Below are 19,485 nucleotides of genomic sequence, written 5' to 3' on the forward strand. Positions count from 1 at the left end.
TGCAACATACATCCCAACATTTCAAATGGTCAAAGAGCGACAGTTTAATTTTTGGCGTGTGGCTAGAGGAGTGGCTATTCTGCTAAATTTTATGTGATTTACTATTACTAATAACAATTTATCCAACTAAAATGTAATTTGAACAAGAACAATGTATCTTATTTACACAGACTGATTTCTAAACACATTTATTGTAGTTTAAAGACACATTACTGGGAGTATTATTACTGTGGAGCTCTGTTATACACTCAGACACATTACTGGGAGTATTATTGCTGTGGACCTCTGTTATACACTCAGACACATTACTGGGAGTATTATTGCTGTGGACCTCTGTTATACACTCAGACACATTACTGGGAGTATTATTGCTGTGGACCTCTGTTATACACTCAGACACATTACTGGGAGTATTATTGCTGTGGAGCTCTGTTATACACTCAGACACATTACTGGCAGTATTATTGCTGTGGACCTCTGTTATACACTCAGACACATTACTGGGAGTATTATTGCTGTGGACCTCTGTTATACACTCAGACACATTACTGGGAGTATTATTGCTGTGGAGCTCTGTTATACACTCAGACACATTACTGGCAGTATTATTGCTGTGGACCTCTGTTATACACTCAGACACATTACTGGGAGTATTATTGCTGTGGACCTCTGTTATACACTCAGACACATTACTGGGAGTATTATTGCTGTGGAGCTCTGTTATACACTCAGACACATTACTGGGAGTATTATTACGGTGGAGCTCTGTAATACTCTCAGACACATTACTGGGAGTATTATTGCTGTGGAGCTCTGTTATACACTCAGACACATTACTAGGAGTATTATTACTGTGGAGCTCTGTTATACACTCAGACACATTACTGGGAGTATTATTGCTGTGGAGCTCTGTTATACACTCAGACACATTACTAGGAGTATTATTACTGTGGAGCTCTGTTATACACTCAGACACATTACTGGGAGTATTATTGCTGTGGGGCTCTGCTATACACTCAGACACATTACTGGGAGTATTATTACTGTGGAGCTCTGTAATACACTCAGACACATTACTGGGAGTATTATTGCTGTGGAGCTCTGTTATACACTCAGACACATCACTGGGAGTATTATTGCTGTGGAGCTCTGTTATACACTCAGTCACATCACTGGGAGTATTATTGCTGTGGAGCTCTGTTATACACGCAGACACCTTACTGGGAGTATTATTGCTGTGGAGCTCTGTTATACACTCAGACACATTACTGGGAGTATTATTGCTGTGGAGCTCTGTTATACACTCAGACACATTACTGGGAGTATTATTGCTGTGGAGCTCTGTTATACACTCAGACACATTACTGTGAGTATTATTACTGTGGAGCTCTGTTATACACTCAGACACATTACTGGGAGTATTATTGCCGTGGAGCTCTGTTATACACTCAGACGCATTACTGGGAGTATTACTACTGTGGAGCTCTGTTATACACTCAGTCACATTACTGGGAGTATTATTGCTGTGGAGCTCTGTTATACACTCAGACACATTACTGGGAGTATTATTGCTGTGGAGCTCTGTTATACACTCAGTCACATTACTGGGAGTATTATTGCTGTGGAGCTCGGTTATACACTCAGACGCATTACTGGGAGTATTACTACTGTGGAGCTCTGTTATACACTCAGTCACATTACTGGGAGTATTATTGCTGTGGAGCTCTGTTATACACTCAGACACATTACTGGGAGTATTATTGCTGTGGAGCTCTGTTATACACTCAGTCACATTACTGGGAGTATTATTGCTGTGGAGCTCGGTTATACACTCAGACACATTACTGGGAGTATTATTACTGTGGAGCTCGGTTATACACTCAGACACATTACTGGGAGTATTATTGCTGTGGAGCTGGGTTATACACTCAGACACATTACTGGGAGTATTATTGCTGTGGAGCTCGGTTATACACTCAGACACATTACTGGGAGTATTATTGCTGTGGAGCTCGGTTATACACTCAGACACATTACTGGGAGTATTATTGCTGTGGAGCTCTGTTATACACTCAGACACATTACTGGGAGTATTATTGCTGTGGAGCTCTGCTATACACTCAGACACATTACTGGGAGTATTATTATTGTGGAGCTCTGTTATACACTCAGACACATTACTGGGAGTATTATTGCTGTGGAGCTCTGTTATACACTCAGACACATTACTGGGAGTATTATTGCCGTGGAGCTCTGTTATACACTCAGGCACATTACTGGGAGTATTATTGCCGTGGAGCTCTGTAATACACTCAGACACATTACTGGGAGTATTATTTATGTGGAGCTCTGTTATACACTCAGACACATTACTGGGAGTATTATTACTGTGGAGCTCTGTTATACACTCAGACACATTACTGGGAGTATTATTGCTGTGGAGCTCTGTCATACACTCAGACACATTACTGGGAGTATTATTTCTGTGGAGCTCTGTTATACACTCAGACACATTACTGGGAGTATTATTACTGTGGAGCTCCGTTATACACTCAGACACATTACTGGGAGTATTATTGCTGTGGAGCTCTGTTATACACTCAGACACATTACTTGGAGTATTATTGCTGTGGAGCTCTGTTATACACTCAGACACATTACTGGGAGTATTATTGCTGTGGAGCTCTGTTATACACTCAGACACATTGCTATGAGTATTATTGCTGTGGAGCTGTTATACACTCAGACACATTACTGGGAGTATTATTGCTGTGGAACTCTGCTATACACTCAGACACCTTACTGGGAGTATGATTGCTGTGGAGCTCTGTTATACACTCAGACACATTACTGGGAGTATTATTGCTGTGGAGCTCTGTTATACACTCAGACACATTACTCCGAGTATTATTGCTGTGGAGCTCTGTTATACACTCAGACACATTACTGGGAGTATTATTGCTGTGGAGCTCTGTTATACAGTCAGACATTACTGGGAGTATATTGCTGTGGAGCTCTGTTATACACTCAGACACATTACTGGGAGTATTATAGCTGTGGAGCTCTGTTATACACTCAGACACATTACTGGGAGTATTATTGCTGTGGAGCTCTGTTTTACACTCAGACACATTACTGGGAGTATATTGCTGTGGAGCTCTTTTATACACACAGACACATTACTGGGAGTATTATTGCTGTGGAGCTCTCTTATACACTCAGACACATTACTGGGAGTATATTGCTGTGGAGCTCTGTCATACACACAGATACATTACTGGGAGTATTATTGCTGTGGAGCTCTGTTATACACTCAGACACCCTAACAATTTGGAGCTCCTAGAAAAGAGGGACATTAAGATAGAAAAGAAAGTCTAAAATAAGGACTCAACCTCCTAAATAGGGACACTTGGGAGGTATGTAGGCATCATATCACAGATAGTAATAGGGAAAGTGTCAGATCACAGACATTAACATGCAGAACTGTTCATCATCGTTGAAGGAAATGTATTGTACGGTCAGGCATCAAAAACAACCCCAGGAGTGCGAGTGACTAGTTAATAAGGGTCCCCAAACAGAATAGGCCGTTACACCATCCACAAAGGGATAACTTGCATCCTTCCGGCCTTAGCTCCCACCATTGTTAACTGTTCACAATACAAGTAGAGCCCGGAGGGAAGCCAAGCATCCCCCTATACAGACACTCACATACACACCCACCCACACAAGCCCCCTGACACACAAGCACAAGCCCCCAAAGACATACCCTGCACAAGCAAAACAAATGCACCTTGAAACACACACACGCACCCTGTTAGATATGTACTGATCCCTTAAAGGGACACTGTCACTGCTCATTCTTACTTATTCCTAAATTTCCCTGACCTATCACTATATTTAACAAATATGTAAGGATTGAAATATAAAGGTAAATGCAGAATTCCCCACTACTTTATTTTGAAACTGGGTGACCCCATTCGGCGGCATAGCGTGGGTGTCCTGCGCCCGAGGCAAGACAAGTATTGGCAGTATCTTCAAACGGGAAATCACGCTGTAAATAGGCATTATGTAATTCACGATAAAGATTACATGAGGACGGTATGGCTGTAATTAGCAAGAAAAATACTGTGAAATGTTACGTGGCAATGTATATTTGCCCCGTCATGTTGAAAAACTGTGCAGAATGTTTGTATTAGAGGGAGCGCTATTTAAAAAAATGTATATTGTAATATATGTAATATTGCCACTTTCTACTTTTTATCTTTTGAAAGTTTGGCCCCTAAGTATTTTGACCCAAGGCAAGCGCCCCTGAGTCTCCCACGCTATTCCACTGCCTCCATCTTAGCTCCCTATGGATCACTGATATAAGCTCCGTCCTTTACACCTGACAATCAACATAAAAAAAAAGCATACAGAGAAATTGAACAATGTTTTCATTTTTTTCATGTTGTCTCATATTTTCATGTTTCATTTGCTGTTTATCTATTTATGTCTGAATTGGATTCAGGGGTGTATTTACCACAAGGCAAACAAGGCATTTGCCTAGGGCGGCACTTTCGGGGGGGGGGGGGGGCGGCAAAAAACGCCGCCTCAAGTGCCCAGGTAAATGCCTTGTTTGTCTTGTGTACTGGGGGGCCCAAGAGCTGGCTGCCACCTTAGGGCCAGGGCCAGATTAACATAGGGGCTGATGGAGCTGCAGCTCCAGGCCAATGCTCATGGAATAGGCCCATTGATGTAAAAAAAATATGTTTTTACACACTACTCTTCTCATACTCTTGCTTAAGTATGGAAACTTAAGAGGGATGTATGGGAACAAAACTTGTGTGGACTAGCTGAAATGACATTAGTTAAGGTAATTCTGACTTTTGTCTCTCTAACACTGTGGCATGTTCCCTTTTTTCTACACTCACTACATCCACCTTTTCTCTGTCTCAGACTGTATACCAAGAGATTCTGCCTGCTAGTAAGAAGGTAAGGAGACAAATGGACATGTGAGTGCTAGAGGACAATCCTTATATGCACGGAGCGAGCGCATCATTAGACGCATTTATGTCAAGTTCAGGGTGCTGTCTGCATAGTATGCCCTTAGTTGGTCAGCCTGCACGATTGGCAGGCATCCTGACATGCATTCATGCCCTTCTGGCCTTTCAATTCTTTGGGCAGACAGGCCCCCCTTTTGGCCATGTTCCCCCTTTTTAGCAGTTCTGATTATGTGATTTTGCATCAGTGGCACACCCTGCCTCACTGGACACTGCTGTTAGGGGGTATGGATTTACCTGAAAGATAAAAGCATAATTCAGAGAGAGATTAGTATAGGGTATGTGTTTTCTTATGCTGCATTCTATGATTTTCCCTCCAGCATCATCTCCATCAGATACATGACACGTGGGAGGTATAATCATTTTAGTGGTTTTTGGTTGACAAGATTCTGTAATTAGGCCCATAATAATTGTCAGCAACAGGCCCAATGGGCTCTCAATCTGTCCCTGCTTAGGGCCCACCCTAGGTGTTAAAGTACTAATATTCTAGCCGGGTGATGAGGGAGATATGTCCTTTTAGAAAATATTATATTATATAAAATAATTGGTGAAGAAACGTGTGTGTGTGTGTCTGTGTGTGTCTGGCAGTGAGTATGTTTGTGACTGTCAGTGAGTGTGTGTGTGTGTATGTGTGTATCTGTCATTGTAAGTGTGTGTGTGTCTTTCAGTCAAAAAAAGGCCTTGACATGAATTGGTGGGGCAACTTTAGATAAGGGGGTGACAAATTTAGTCATGCCTAGGGCAGCACAAATCCAGAATACAGCACTGATTGGATTATGATGTCATTATGATGTCCTTTTCTAAATTTTGGACATATAATTAAAACAAAATGCAGCATCTCATGAAAAAGAAAAAGTAACCAGGTATAGTAAGCACTCTCTCTTGAACAGACGGGGTGGTTAGAAGGGTAGATGAGCACAAAGTAAAGCCCATTGTTAATCATTCTCTGGCATCTAGTGCCCTCAGTTGGCACGGGCAGCAACTCCTGGCACAGTCTCTGCAAGACTGACTTGTGCCACGTACGAGTATATATAACAATGAATTAGTCCTTTTTTTTCACATACCCAATCTGATGAGAAAGTTACCCTAATTGTTCTTCCAAATGTATAGAAATTCCCACCATGAGCACATCGTTGGTAACATTTCCATAGGAATACATTGCGGCTATGCTTTCCTACTGGGAAGGCTTAATGCGCGTGCAGCGGTCAACGCATATGAGCATTAGCGCCTCTCGTCAGGTGACCTCGGGGGGGAGGGGGGGCGGAGCGCAGACCAAGCACCAAGGAAAAACAGTGCTGGAATCGGTAAAGGACAGTAAAGGATTTTGTATCCCTTTAAGGCAGCCAGTGAACAATCAGTTCTAGAATTTCACGTGTTGGAAGCAGGGAAAATGGACAAGCGAATAGAACTGAGTGACTTTAACAAGGACCAAATAGTGATGGCTAGATAACTGAGTCAGAGCATCTCTAGAATGGCAAGTCTTATGGGGTGTTCCCGGTATGCGCTGGTTAGTACCTACCAAGAGTGGTGCAAGGAAGGACAACTGGTATACCGGCATAAAGGTATTAGGTGCTTAAGGCTCATTGATGTATAGGGGAGTAAAGGCTAGCCCGTCTGGTCACATGGAACAGCTACTGTAGCTCAAATTGTTGAAACGTAATGTTGGCCATGTTAGCAAGGTGTCAGAACACACAGTTTGCTGCATATTGGGCCGCATAGCCACATACCGGTCAAGGTGCCCATGGTCAGAATTGGGCAATGAAGCACTGGAAAATGGTTACCTGGTCTTATGAATCATGTTTTCTCTACGATCGGGTGGATGGCCGGGTGCGTGTGCGTTGTTTACCTGGGGAAGAGATGGCAGCAGGATGCAGTAGGGGAAGACGGCAGGCATGTGAAGGCAGTGGACAGACAAAACTGGCCAAAAAGAGTGGAAAGTAGGTAATGAACAAGGACGTAATATAGAGTAACACCCCGCTGGATGAATAATACACAAACTCACAACTAATCTTGACTAGTATAAATGAGCCCCCATAATGACTTGGAAAATATAGTGAAAAATAAGGATATTAAATCCTAAACGTACTAGGAGATAACTTGTGAGAAAACTGTAATATATCTAAAGTTATATTGGCTAAAACGATATATTGGAAAGGTGCTACCCCCAATGGGAAAGGGCAGTAGGCTAATAGATACCCAAAGCCTAAACACAACCAAATAATAGATGATACAAAAAATACATCAGACGCTGTATCAGAAGTGTCCAGGTAAAGTGCTGACCCTAGTGGTAAATGGGGAGGCACGGTAGCCTAAACAGTGAACTGGTAAAAAATAATATCAATGAAAAAATGGGCGGAATATAGATAATAAAAAAATATACATGGAATACTAAATCAAATACCACTCATAAATAATGTTTGGGTGTAGATTTCGAGTGAAAGTTCATGAAATAACAGTCTTGGAACTAAGCGCAACAATGTCTTTGTCAACTATGTATCAGCTATCAGGATACACAACTGCTGTTATTGAGAATCCGAGGCTGATATAATATAACCTATAATAAGCACAAAAATAGGTATATAATAATAAGGTACTGGCACATCATAATCCACAATATAGAAAAGTGCAAGATGATACAAAATCACTATTAGATCACAGTAATAGATCTAAAGTGTCAGGATCCTCGCTGTGATCTGAAATATAAGATGAACAGCCATAGTGCTTTTCATTCGCTGCCCATCTCACGTTGAAGTGATAATTTTTTGGGAAAAACCTGAAGATTTGGCAACCCTACCTACAACTTAATATTAATTGTAATTCGAGAAAATATGATCTGCTGAACTGATACACAACTTGTGTTTACTTGTTAAACTATGAAATGTAGTAACTCTAAGTCAGTGCACATTTTACAGGGAATTTTTTTTTTTTGAGATCGCGAGACCCGCTCAGTCTGCAGCTCTGCACTCGGCGGAGCTGCGGACAGGCTGGCTCTCCCGGGCAGGCGGTGTGGAGGGGCCTCGCACCCGGCGCCATAAAAGGCAAGCCGCCGGGCCCCCTCCTGTGTCGGGTCCTCGGTCTCTGACCGAGGATCCGACCTGTCACACTGACCTAAGGCGATTTAGGCGCCCGCGAGGCCCCCATCAGCGTGAGGCCTTAGGCGGCCGCCTAAATCGCCTAATTAGAGAGCCGCCTCCGTCTGCAAGGTTTTTGCAGCAATCATTTGCAAATCTTTTGCAACAGGATCCTCATTAATATATACTGAAGAAAAATAGTTATTTAAAATGTCTGCCTTTTCCTGTCCTTCATTAAGTAACAAACCCATCTCTGTATCCAGTGTACCTACACTTTCATTTTTTGTTTTTTTAGAATTGATGTACTTGAAAAGATGTTTGAGGTTGGTTTTGCATTCTTTGGCTATCAATTTCTCATTTTCTATGTTAGCCACTTTAATTGCCTTTTTTTGCAAGCATTATTGGCTTCCTTATCTTATATAGGATGCCTCTGACTTGTCCGATTTAAATGCTTTAAAGGACCACTCTAGGCACCCAGACCACTTCAGCTTAATGAAGTGGTCTGGGTGCCAGGTCCCTCTAGGATTAACCCTTTTTTTTTATAAACATAGCAGTTTCAGAGAAACTGCTATGTTTACACTGAGGGTTAATCCAGCCTCCAAAACCTCTAGTGGCTGTCTCATTGACAGCCGCTAGAGGCGCTTGCGTGCTTCTCACTGTGAAAATCACAGTGAGAAGACGCCAGCGTCCATAGGAAAGCATTGATAATGCTTTCCTATGCGACCGGCTGAATGCGGGCGCGACTCCTGTCGCGCATGCGCATTCAGCCGGTGACGTCGCGAGGAAGAAGGAGAGGAGGAGGAAATCTCCCCGCCTGGCGCTGGATAAAGGTAAGTGTTTAACCCCTTCCTCTATCCAGAGCCCGGCGGGAGGGGGTCCCTGAGGGTGGGGGCACCCTCAGGGCACTATAGTGCCAGGAAAATGAGTATGTTTTCCTGGCACTATAGTGGTCCTTTAAATGCCCTTTTCTTATTTTTATTTTTTAATCTTTTGTTTTACTTCTCTACTAAGCCACATTGGTTTCAATTTGTTTCTTTTATATTTATTACCCAATGGTACATACTGAGAAATGTACCTTTCTAATATTTGTTTGAAGAGTTCCCATTTATCCTCAGTGGTTTTTTCACTAAGGAGTTTATGCCAGTCGATATGTTGTAGAGCTGCCCTAATCTTATTGAAATTGGCTTTTTAAAAGCATATGTTTTAGTATACCCCACGTGCTTTTGTTTATTTGAGTTTATTTCGAAAATGACCATATTGTGATCACTATTTCCCAAATCAACATTGTTTGTTATAACGGGATCCAGACAAGCATCCTTTCTAGTTGGTACTTGTACCAGTTGTGACATAAAGGTGTCATTTAACACATTCAAAAACCTGATCCCCTTGCTGAATTACTAGTCACTCTATCCCAATTTATGTCCGGGTAATTAAACTCTCCAATAATTAATGTGTTACCCCGATTTGCAGCTTTACAGCTGTTCTTCCTCATTAATATTTACATTTGGTGGTTTATAACATATCCCAACCAATAATTGATTTCCCTTTTTTGCCCCAAGCAGATATCTACCCATAAAGCTTCCACATTTTCCTCGTCACACTCCACATGCCTAAGATTTGACTTTAACTCATGGTTGACATACAAACATACCCCACCACCCTCCTTGTTTTTCCTATGTGTCTCATCCCACCATGATTCTGTTATGCCTATTATATCACATTGTTTAGTATTGCCTCTGTGTTCATGTTTAATGGTTTGTGTTGTGTTGAGCTTTTTTTGTGGTGTGTGTCATGTTTTTGTTTTTTGTAAATACTCAACATTTCTAATTTCGGTTCGGTTTCCCCCAAATTGTTTCCAGATTTGCGAGGACTGCACATCCCAAATCCCTTTGTAGACTTCATGTCCCCTTTCATGTGACTCACTCCCCATCATGCACAGTGTCAAATTTCTGGGCTTGTCACCCCCCCCCCCCCCCCCCCCCAGCTCTGCACACGCAGAAGGGGGGTCACACGACATAAAGGGAGAGGAGGGAGCTAGCACATGTATTATAGGGGGAGACACGCAGCCCCACGGTCTATATAACTCTTTCTATGAAATTACAAATATTTGCTGGTTTTTTAAATGGTGGGGGGAGCGTGTTCGTTCCTTTAGGCGATGCTCTGCACAACACATGCAGATGGTTATTTTATATAATAAGTATTAGAATAGATACTTCAAAGTCTAATCAATAATGTGATACACAGTATACACCATACTTATATATATCTGTATAGCGCTCTGTACAGTTAGAGTGGAAATTGCCAATCCTATTCTGAACTTCTGAAATCCCCACCTTGGCTTTTTTTGGTGACCATAATGTTGACCTATTTTACTGTTTTTTGTGTCTCACCTCCCTTAACCCCTTAAAGACACATGACATGTGTGACACGTCATGATTCCCTTTTATTCCAGAAGTTTGGTCCTTAAGGGGTTAAATCAGGCTCCGTTAAGGTAAAACTTCAGGCACCATAACGACTATAGCCTGCTGTAGTGGTTATGGTGTCAGGAGTGCCATGCTGTCCTCCCAGAATAAGTAGTAAAGGCATTCAAGAATGGTTTGACAGCTTACCTGGGTCACCTGGACGCCTGTGCCACAACCAGTCTCTCCTGAGCTGGGCATAGTGCTTGTTGCCTGCGTGCCCTCTGCTGACCCTAAGAACGGCCCTGTTTAGCTCAGTGAAGTTCACCTGATTTTCCAGCAAGGAAAATCTGGAAGCAGGCAGTGCAGCTGTTGGCGCTCAGCTGGACCCAAGAACATTCTCAAACCATTCTTAAATGGTTTCACTATACTTACCCTAAAACGACGCAAGGGTATTCTTGGTACCACAACCACTACAGCGGTCCAAGTTTAAGGACTTTTCTCAGCCAGACTGTCAAAGACAGTCAAAGACATTGGTGTCCAACAATATAAAAACTAAGTAGGACATTTTAGACCAAATTCGGTCAAGGTTTGGCTGAGTTGATTAAAATTCTCTCCATAAAAGCTAGCTTTTTAATTTGACTGTTTTATCGTAAAATTGCATACTGACATTTCATACTGTTTTGAATAACCCTGAAAATTGCATTACTATATCTACTTCATCTTCAGAATAAAAACTCGATAGAGGAGGACGAGAGCTCCTGGATGTCACAAAGGTTCTGCAGGACTGGTTTTAATGTCAAGATTTTAAATAATTCCAACAAAGCTATGTTTGCAATGCATCTACCCTGGCTCCCTCTTCTGGGTGAAAAGCAGAGGTGCAGCATGTAACAACCCGAATTAACCAAACCACATTGTGCATCTGCTTAAAGGGGAACTGTAGCTTCACAGAACTTGCAACGTTCACTTATCCTGTTTAACAAATTAATATTTGTGAGGTGTGGAAAAAAATAAAATTAAATGGAAAAATCTGCATCTCTTTATCCTGCAACTGGGCGCCTCCATCTTTGCTCCCTGTCAATCATTGTTATAAATTCTGTCCTTTACACCTGACAGTCAACATAGAGAAGATTAGATTTTGAACCGCAACAAATTTTTTTAGGACTTAAAACAATAAGCTATTTTTCTACATTGTAATACTATAGAATTTGCTAAAATCCTGATTATAAACCACTGTATTTTGGTATTTGAAAAAAAAAAACCCCGCAGATTAGTCCTGAACCTTTGGCATCACTGTGTACATATATCTTGATATAGACTATACGGAAAAAGCTCGGTGAATTTACGAGTGGTACTGTGATAGGATGCCACCTTTACAAAGTCAGTTCTTAAAATGTTATCCCTGCTATATATTCAACGGTCAAATGTAAGTGGCATTGTTGGAAACAGGAACAGCAGCAGATCAGCCACGAAGTGGTAGACCACGTAAAGTCACAGAGTGCTGAGGCACATGGTGCGTAAAAGTTGCCAACGCAAAGTTAAGAGTTCCAAACTTATACTGGCATTAGTATCTGCACAAATACTTAGTGGAATGGGTTTCCACGGCCAAGCAGTTGCATGCGAGACTCACATCACCAAATACAATGCCGGATCTAGTGGTGTAAAGCAAGCCGCCACTGGACTCTGGAGCAGTGGGAAATGTGTTCTGTGCAGTAACAAATCACACTTCTGTTTGGCAGTCTGATTGGTGAGTCTGGGTTTGACGGATGCCAGGAGAACGTTACCTGACTGACTGAATTGTGCCACCTGTAAAGTTTGGTGGCGAAACGATAATGGTACGAGGCTGTTTTTCAGGGGTTGAGCTAGGACCCTTATTTCCACTGAAGGGAAATCTTAATACTTCAGCAGACCAAGGCATGTTGGTCAATGCCGTGCTTCCAACTTTGTGGGAATAGTTTGGGCAAAGACATATTTTATTCCAGCATGACAGTGCCCCGGTGCACAAAGCAAGGTGAATAAAGGAATTGGTTGGATGAATTTGGTGTGGAAGAACTTGACTTGCCCGCACAGAGCCCTGACCTCAACCAACTGGATCGGAGATTGCGAGCCAGGCCTCCTCTTCCAACATCACTGCCTGATCTCCCAAACACTCTACTGCATGAATGGGCACAAATTCCCACAGAAACATTCCAAAGTCACGCGGAGAGCCTTCCCAGAAGAGTGGAAGCTGTTATAGCTGCAAAGGGTGGACCAACTACATATTAATGTCTATGTATTTTAGAATGCGATGTCATAAAAGTCCCAGTTGGTGTAATGGGCAGATGTCCCAATACTTTTGTCCATATAGTGCGAGTCAAATCCACCATGTTTTCATGGACATATATAACTTGTGCGCGTTGATAGACGATACATGAAAGTGCTGCCCTGCAGTATGTAGCAATCAGATGCTACATAACTTGGCTTAATTCCCCTCCGGCTGAATTTGAATTCTGCATACAGCAGATGTGCTGTTCATCAATTTCTATAACCAACACTGATCACCATGTTGGTTTTGTGAAACGTCAAGTTTCAGATGAGAAACTACTCAGGGCTGAGATCGTTAGCATTGCTATGATTAATTAGGTCATTTCTCAGATCCTGCCGGGCAGCCCTGTTAAGCCCTGCTAACAGAATGCAGGATTCACTGGCAGCCCTAGACTGGAACTCTAAATGCCATTTTGATAATGCTGGTGTTCAGTCTCCTTAGTACAAATACTCCAAGCAAATCTGAATATTATCTCTTTGGGGTTTATTCAGTAAACACGGAATTAGTAGTGGACTGAAAACAAAATGAAAAAAAAAAGTTCAGGCTAAAATAGCCAAAATGTGTTAGTTCAGGCCAGAATAGCCGAGAGGGGAAAAGGCCCCCATCTTAAGTGAGTTGGAGCTGTTTTCATGATTGACTACAGTGGCCTTAATTGTCCAACATGTGAGTCATTTCACCACGACACACATTTAAATGAACAAGCTGCAGGGTTAGACGCTCACGGGTAGAGCAGGATAAATTCTTTCCAGACAAAAACACCAATATTAGAAGGATAAATTCATTACAGATCTCTGCCAGTGAAAAGTTGGCCGGCAAAATGATTTCCCTGCAGGTGTTACTAGAGGGTTAAATTTCCCAAAACCAAAAGCACAACAGATACAGCTCTCCGAAGCATCACCCCCTCTCTCCTGCCCATCTCCTCCCCTCCCAGTGCTGATTGGTGACAAGTTTCTATATTTGGTCCCTACCTCTTCAAGCTGTCCAAACAGCTGGATGTTGAGTGACAGGAAGGGACACACTGAGATTTAGAGGGACAGCGTACAAGTCGATATAGGACACAGAGATAGCCGCAGAGGGAGTTCTATAGTGACCCCCAGCCTTCAAGTGGAATTATCGTAGATTGCTATCTGTGTCACAGTACCATACATATTCTCTGCCCCCACTTCTGCCCAAGAAGTTGCCCAGCTGGAATGCATAGATCTGAGTCAATTTACTGCAGACAGGAGATTACTCTGGCTCAAGAAGGTAGCGATTCATGGGTCCCTCCTGCGGCTGCTGCTGCCCCTGACTCTGGCCTGACTCCCAGCTCTCCTCCAGATCCAGAAAGCCCTGTCCCCAGTCCGCAGCCTGGGTATGGCTACAGTGCTTGCGAGGAAAAACCTGGCGACCCCAGGATCCGGCGCCCCATGAACGCCTTCATGGTTTGGGCAAAAGATGAACGGAAGAGACTGGCACTGCAGAACCCAGACCTTCACAATGCGGTGTTAAGCAAGATGCTTGGTAAGATTGACATGACATGTTGGGTGGGCAGCCTATTAAAGGCAGCTAACATTGGCATGAAGAGTGTGGCTGGTTACCAGACTGGCATTTAGATTGGCACGCGGCATATAGGCGGATATGCTGATAGGCATGGGCAGTTTCGGTGAATAGGCAGACTGGCATTTAATATCTACTTGGAGGAAAATGACTGGCATAGGATGTAAAGATGAGGATTAGACTGGCATGTGGTATGTAACTAAATGATGTCAGACTGGCATTGGATATACACATGGGCAGAGGATGCAAAGACAGGAATTCAGACTGGCATAGAACGTATTATTGTAGAATATCAGACTGGAATGCATTGTGCAGGTTCAGGTTGTGAGTTTGAATAGGATTAATTGATCCAGGTGAGGGTAGTATGGGATATTAGACTGGCATGTTAATGTAGATTTGGTGGGAAGCTGGTAAGATATGGGCACAACGAGCTCTATGGGTTAGCAAGCAATGTGAACATGGAGGAGGAAAGGCTTGCATGGGTTTAGTTGATTGTGATGGGCACACTGGTAAGGGATGTGCCAGTCAGAGGATAGGACTGGCATTGGAGGGTAGAATGGCACTGGATGTGGGAATGGTACATTGTTTATTAGGCTGAAAAAATGTACAATGCCGATAAAGTTACACAATTTTCCTGCATTTTAGTTTGATTTGTTGTACACTATATAAGAGCATTACATTTTCACTGAGTATGTTTATGCTACTTATATGCAGTCGCTTTTTGCGCCGTTTAATCCTATTTCTGTACAATATATTTTTATTCAATGTGTTTAGGCTATTTGAATCCATATATTTAAATACATATCTTGGCCATTTCCAAGCGTTATATTTCTATTGAGTGTGTTTACACCATTTAACTGTATTATATTTCAGTTGCTTGAGTGTATACACATTATTATTATTATTAATTATTTTATTAGACAAATTCTGCAGCGCTGTACAATGGGTGGACTGACAGAAACGTAGTTGAAAGCAGACAAAGATGGACGCACAGGAACACGTGGTGTTCCAGTAGCGGAGATCAAAAATGTGAAGCTAGTAAGGTTCAAGAAATCTAAATACTTTGCTTATACTCCTGGCAGAGGAAATGCACCGGGAACTGGGCATATAGGAAGGCTTGGAGGGGGGCGAGGGAGGAAGGGATGTTGATTCAGGAGAATCATTCCAGCGTTCTATTCTAGAGACCGCTTAATTTTTTTAAATTTTATCTAATTGATTGTACTATGACTCACCACCCCGATAACTATACTGACTAATTTCCTTCTATGCTAAAACGACCTTAAACCAACACCAATATAGAGTAGTTGAGAGTTTTGTACATTGTGTCTGTTTTGCTTAGTTCCTCTGCCCACTAAGTATTAACTGACCCTTTCTCGAACTCTGCCTCCTACAGGTCAATCCTGGAAGAGCCTGAGTGCTATTGAGAAGCGCCCCTTTGTGGAGGAGGCGGAAAGGCTCCGGATTCAGCATCTTCAGGACCATCCTAATTACAAATACCGCCCACGTAGAAAGAAGCAAGGGAAGAAAATGAAGCGCGTGGAGTCTGCCTCTCTTCTAAGGAATGAAGGGTACAGAGGTGGCCACCAACCCACAAACATCACTCAGTTCCGGGAACTGCACACCTTGGCTTCAAGTGAGCTGGAGAGCTATGGTCTTCCCACCCCAGAGATGTCCCCTCTGGATGTTCTGGAGCAGAGTGAGACAGCTTTCTTTCCGTCTCACATGCGGGAAGATACAGAACCAATGCCGTTCAGATCTTACCAACATGGACTGGACTTTGGCCAAGAGAAAACCCTAAGAGAGATTTCTTTGCCATACTCCTCAGCGGCATCTCACATGGGTAACATCCTTAGGACTCCTCCGTCCTCTGCTTTCTACTATGGCCCTCAGGTCGGGCCACCAACCTGTGCACCACTTGGTCAGCTCTCTCCACCTCCAGAGGCACCTCCGCTGGACCCTATAGAACATCTTAGCCAGGCTGAGCTGTGGAATGATGTTGACCGGAACGAGTTTGACCAGTATTTAAACATGAGCAGGACACAATTGGCTGGGCAAGGTTATCACCTGCCAATGTCCAAGTTCAATCCCTCGAGGACTATACCATGTGAGGAAAGCAGCCTGATATCTGCCCTGTCTGATGCCAGTACTGCTATGTACTATAGCCCTTGTATCACTGGTTAGAAGGTCCCAGAAAACTAAATGTGGTGACATAAAGGAAGAGAGGGGCATAATCAGAGGGGTGAACGTATATGTATGTGGGTAGTTGTGGAGCTGTGGATTGCCCGCTGCAATGGTCTTTGCATGGGCAAGACTACAGGCCACAGAAAAGTGCAAGAGAGAAAGAGGAGGTTAGTCGGGATAGAGGCTTTAGATGTAGCCCACGTGTAGCATAGATTGGGTCACTGGAAAAGTGAAGCTCTCACTCATGCAACATTCACAAAAATTATTGTTGCTCTTTAGTGAGTTATACCATGCATGTACTCTTTGGTAGAGGTTCTCTGACCCAAGAATGGTTAAAAAGCCAAAGACCATGGGTCAAATGCAGTAAGTGACGTAGGAAGAAGCTTCTAATCTAGGGATGCAAGATCTCAACTTTAAGGGGGGAAGTTAATTAAAAGTAAAAATTAAACCGTATGATAAGTCAGCAATTATTCTGATGAAGAGACCTACGGTATACTTTTTCCATAGCCATACATACCCCCAAGAAGTGACATCTTTCCCCTTGTGAGTTAGTGACCTTTGTACTATGAAATGTGCAAAGAATATATTGAAGGATGAATTACAAATGTTAAAAGAATGAAGTGAGATTTTCCAAACGGAAATTCCACTGATAAAGAAGGACTAAATGTCAAAATGCCACAGAAGGAAGGAAGTGCCCCTTGACTTCACCTCTCACCTATAGTCCCCCGAGGACCAGGCATTAACCCTTTGAGTGCCAGTCGGGTGATGCTTTTTGATTGCGCATGGTATCCAAAGGGTTAATGCACTAGACCTTTCCTCTAACACCTCTCGTTATTCAGGGGGTGCTGTAAGATTGTTCAGCAAAGAAAGAGTTAATGTCTTAACCACATGTAGCATCTCTATTTTTTGGGAATCTCTCGGACAGGATAGGGTTAATCGCAAGAAGCAGTGTAACAGTCAAGTGCAAGTGGGCACGTATGCCTGAGAGGGTATCATCGGATTATGGACTAAACTGTACAATGGACTTCTGCTAATACCCCTCAACCTGTAACAGTGGGTGCAGGCAGTAATTTCCCCACAATGGGGTGATGTCTTGGCCATGCCGGACCCTTGGGCATTTATACTGCCTGTAAAGGACAGAATAATTGTGGAGGGATGGTGATGGTAGAATTTCTACAGTGTGAATTTAAGACTTTGCTGTTTGTTTGTTTTTGTTTTTTAATTAAACATTTTTATAAGAGAATTCACAAGAGCTTTTTGGCAAAATGGAATAAGCGCTCTGATTGGTTGTCATCTATCCTTTGAAAATATCAGACTAAATTCAACATACTAAATACACCATACAACTTTCAAATATGCACTCGGTCAGGCCTTTGTATAGAGACTGCACCATGCGTACACATGTCCTGTAGCAAAAAGACGCACACACATGCAATCACACACTGTAACACAGACACACACTGCACTGTGCATTCACGCACTGTAATACAGACACACACTGCACTGTGCATTCACACACTGTAATACAGACACACACTGCACTGTGCATTCACACACTGTAATACAGACACACACTGCAATATGCATTCACACATTGTAATACAGACACAGTGCAATATGCATTCACACACTGTAATACAGACACACACTGCAATATGCATTCACACATTGTAATACAGACACACAGTGCAATATGCATTCACACATTGTAATGCAGACAGAGTGCAATATGCATTCACACATTGTAACACAGACACACACTGCACTGTAAGACAAACACGTTGCAGCATGCATACACATGGTCTATATAATACTTTATTATAGGATGCAAAACTGAGAATTGTGTATTATGGGCAGAGTAATGCCATTGAGGGGTTGCAGTTAATTTTGCATTACATTACACTATATTTTTAGGTTAGGGTTAGTATTAGTGTAAGCGTTAAGGTAGAGTAGGGGTTAGTGTTTGAGTACTGCAGGTGTTGAGATGTAGTGTAGGGGTTAACGTTAGTGTTAAGGTTAGCATGTAGTGTAGAGGTTAACGTGTAGTGTAGTATATGGGGCTAAATAAGATTAGTGGGAGTTACAGTCCTGGGCAGCAGCAATTTCAGTTGCAGTCATTAAAATGGACATAGGTACTACTCAGGGGTGTAACTCCATTAGCCATACAGAGACGGATAGCCTGCCTACGGCTTGTGGGATCTTAATCTTTCTGTGCACATACCAACACATGCAGTCACACAGACACACTCTAGACCAGGGGTGCCCAAAAGGTATATGACCCGGTGTTGTAAAACTACAACTCACATGATGCTTTGCATGCCTTAAGAATTACAAAGCATCATGGAAGCTGTAGTTTTAAAACATCTAGGGTTCTACCTGTTGGGCACCCCTGATCTAGCCTCTCTACACATACATGCACTGTGACATGCATACACACAGACACACCTTCTAGCCTCTATACACATACATACACTGTGACATGCATACACACAGACACACCTTCTAGCCTCTATACACATACATACACTGTGACATGCATACACACAGACACACCTTCTAGCCTCTATACACATACATTCACTGTGACATGCATACACACAGACACACCTTCTAGCCTCTATACACATACATGCACTGTGACATGTATACACACAGACACCGTCTAGCCTCTATACACATACATGCGCTGTGACATACATACACACATACACCTTCTATCCTCTATACATGCACTGTGACATACATACACACAGACACCTTCTATCCTCTATACATGCACTGTGACATGTATACACACAGACACACCTTCTAACCTCTATACACATACATGCACTGTGACATACATACACACAGACACCTTCTATCCTCTATACATGCACTGTGACATGCATACACACAGACACACCTTCTAACCTCTATACACATACATGCACTGTGACATGCATACACACAGA

At 42.6% G+C, this 19,485-nt stretch overlaps 1 protein-coding gene across 1 annotated transcript; it reads left to right on the top strand.

The window, feature by feature from the left end:
* Nucleotides 1-13,801: 13,801 nt before the first annotated feature.
* On the top strand, nucleotides 13,802-17,774 carry SOX18 (SRY-box transcription factor 18). Its single transcript, XM_063425615.1, has 2 exons — nucleotides 13,802-14,314; nucleotides 15,744-17,774. The coding sequence occupies exons 1-2, from the start codon at nucleotides 14,005-14,007 to the stop codon at nucleotides 16,529-16,531; spliced, it is 1,098 nt and encodes a 365-aa protein (XP_063281685.1). The 5' UTR covers nucleotides 13,802-14,004; the 3' UTR covers nucleotides 16,532-17,774.
* Nucleotides 17,775-19,485: the final 1,711 nt, after the last annotated feature.

The sequence above is a fragment of the Pelobates fuscus genome, chromosome 6 (assembly GCF_036172605.1).
Source record: "Pelobates fuscus isolate aPelFus1 chromosome 6, aPelFus1.pri, whole genome shotgun sequence".
NCBI classification, from domain to species: Eukaryota; Metazoa; Chordata; class Amphibia; order Anura; family Pelobatidae; genus Pelobates; species Pelobates fuscus.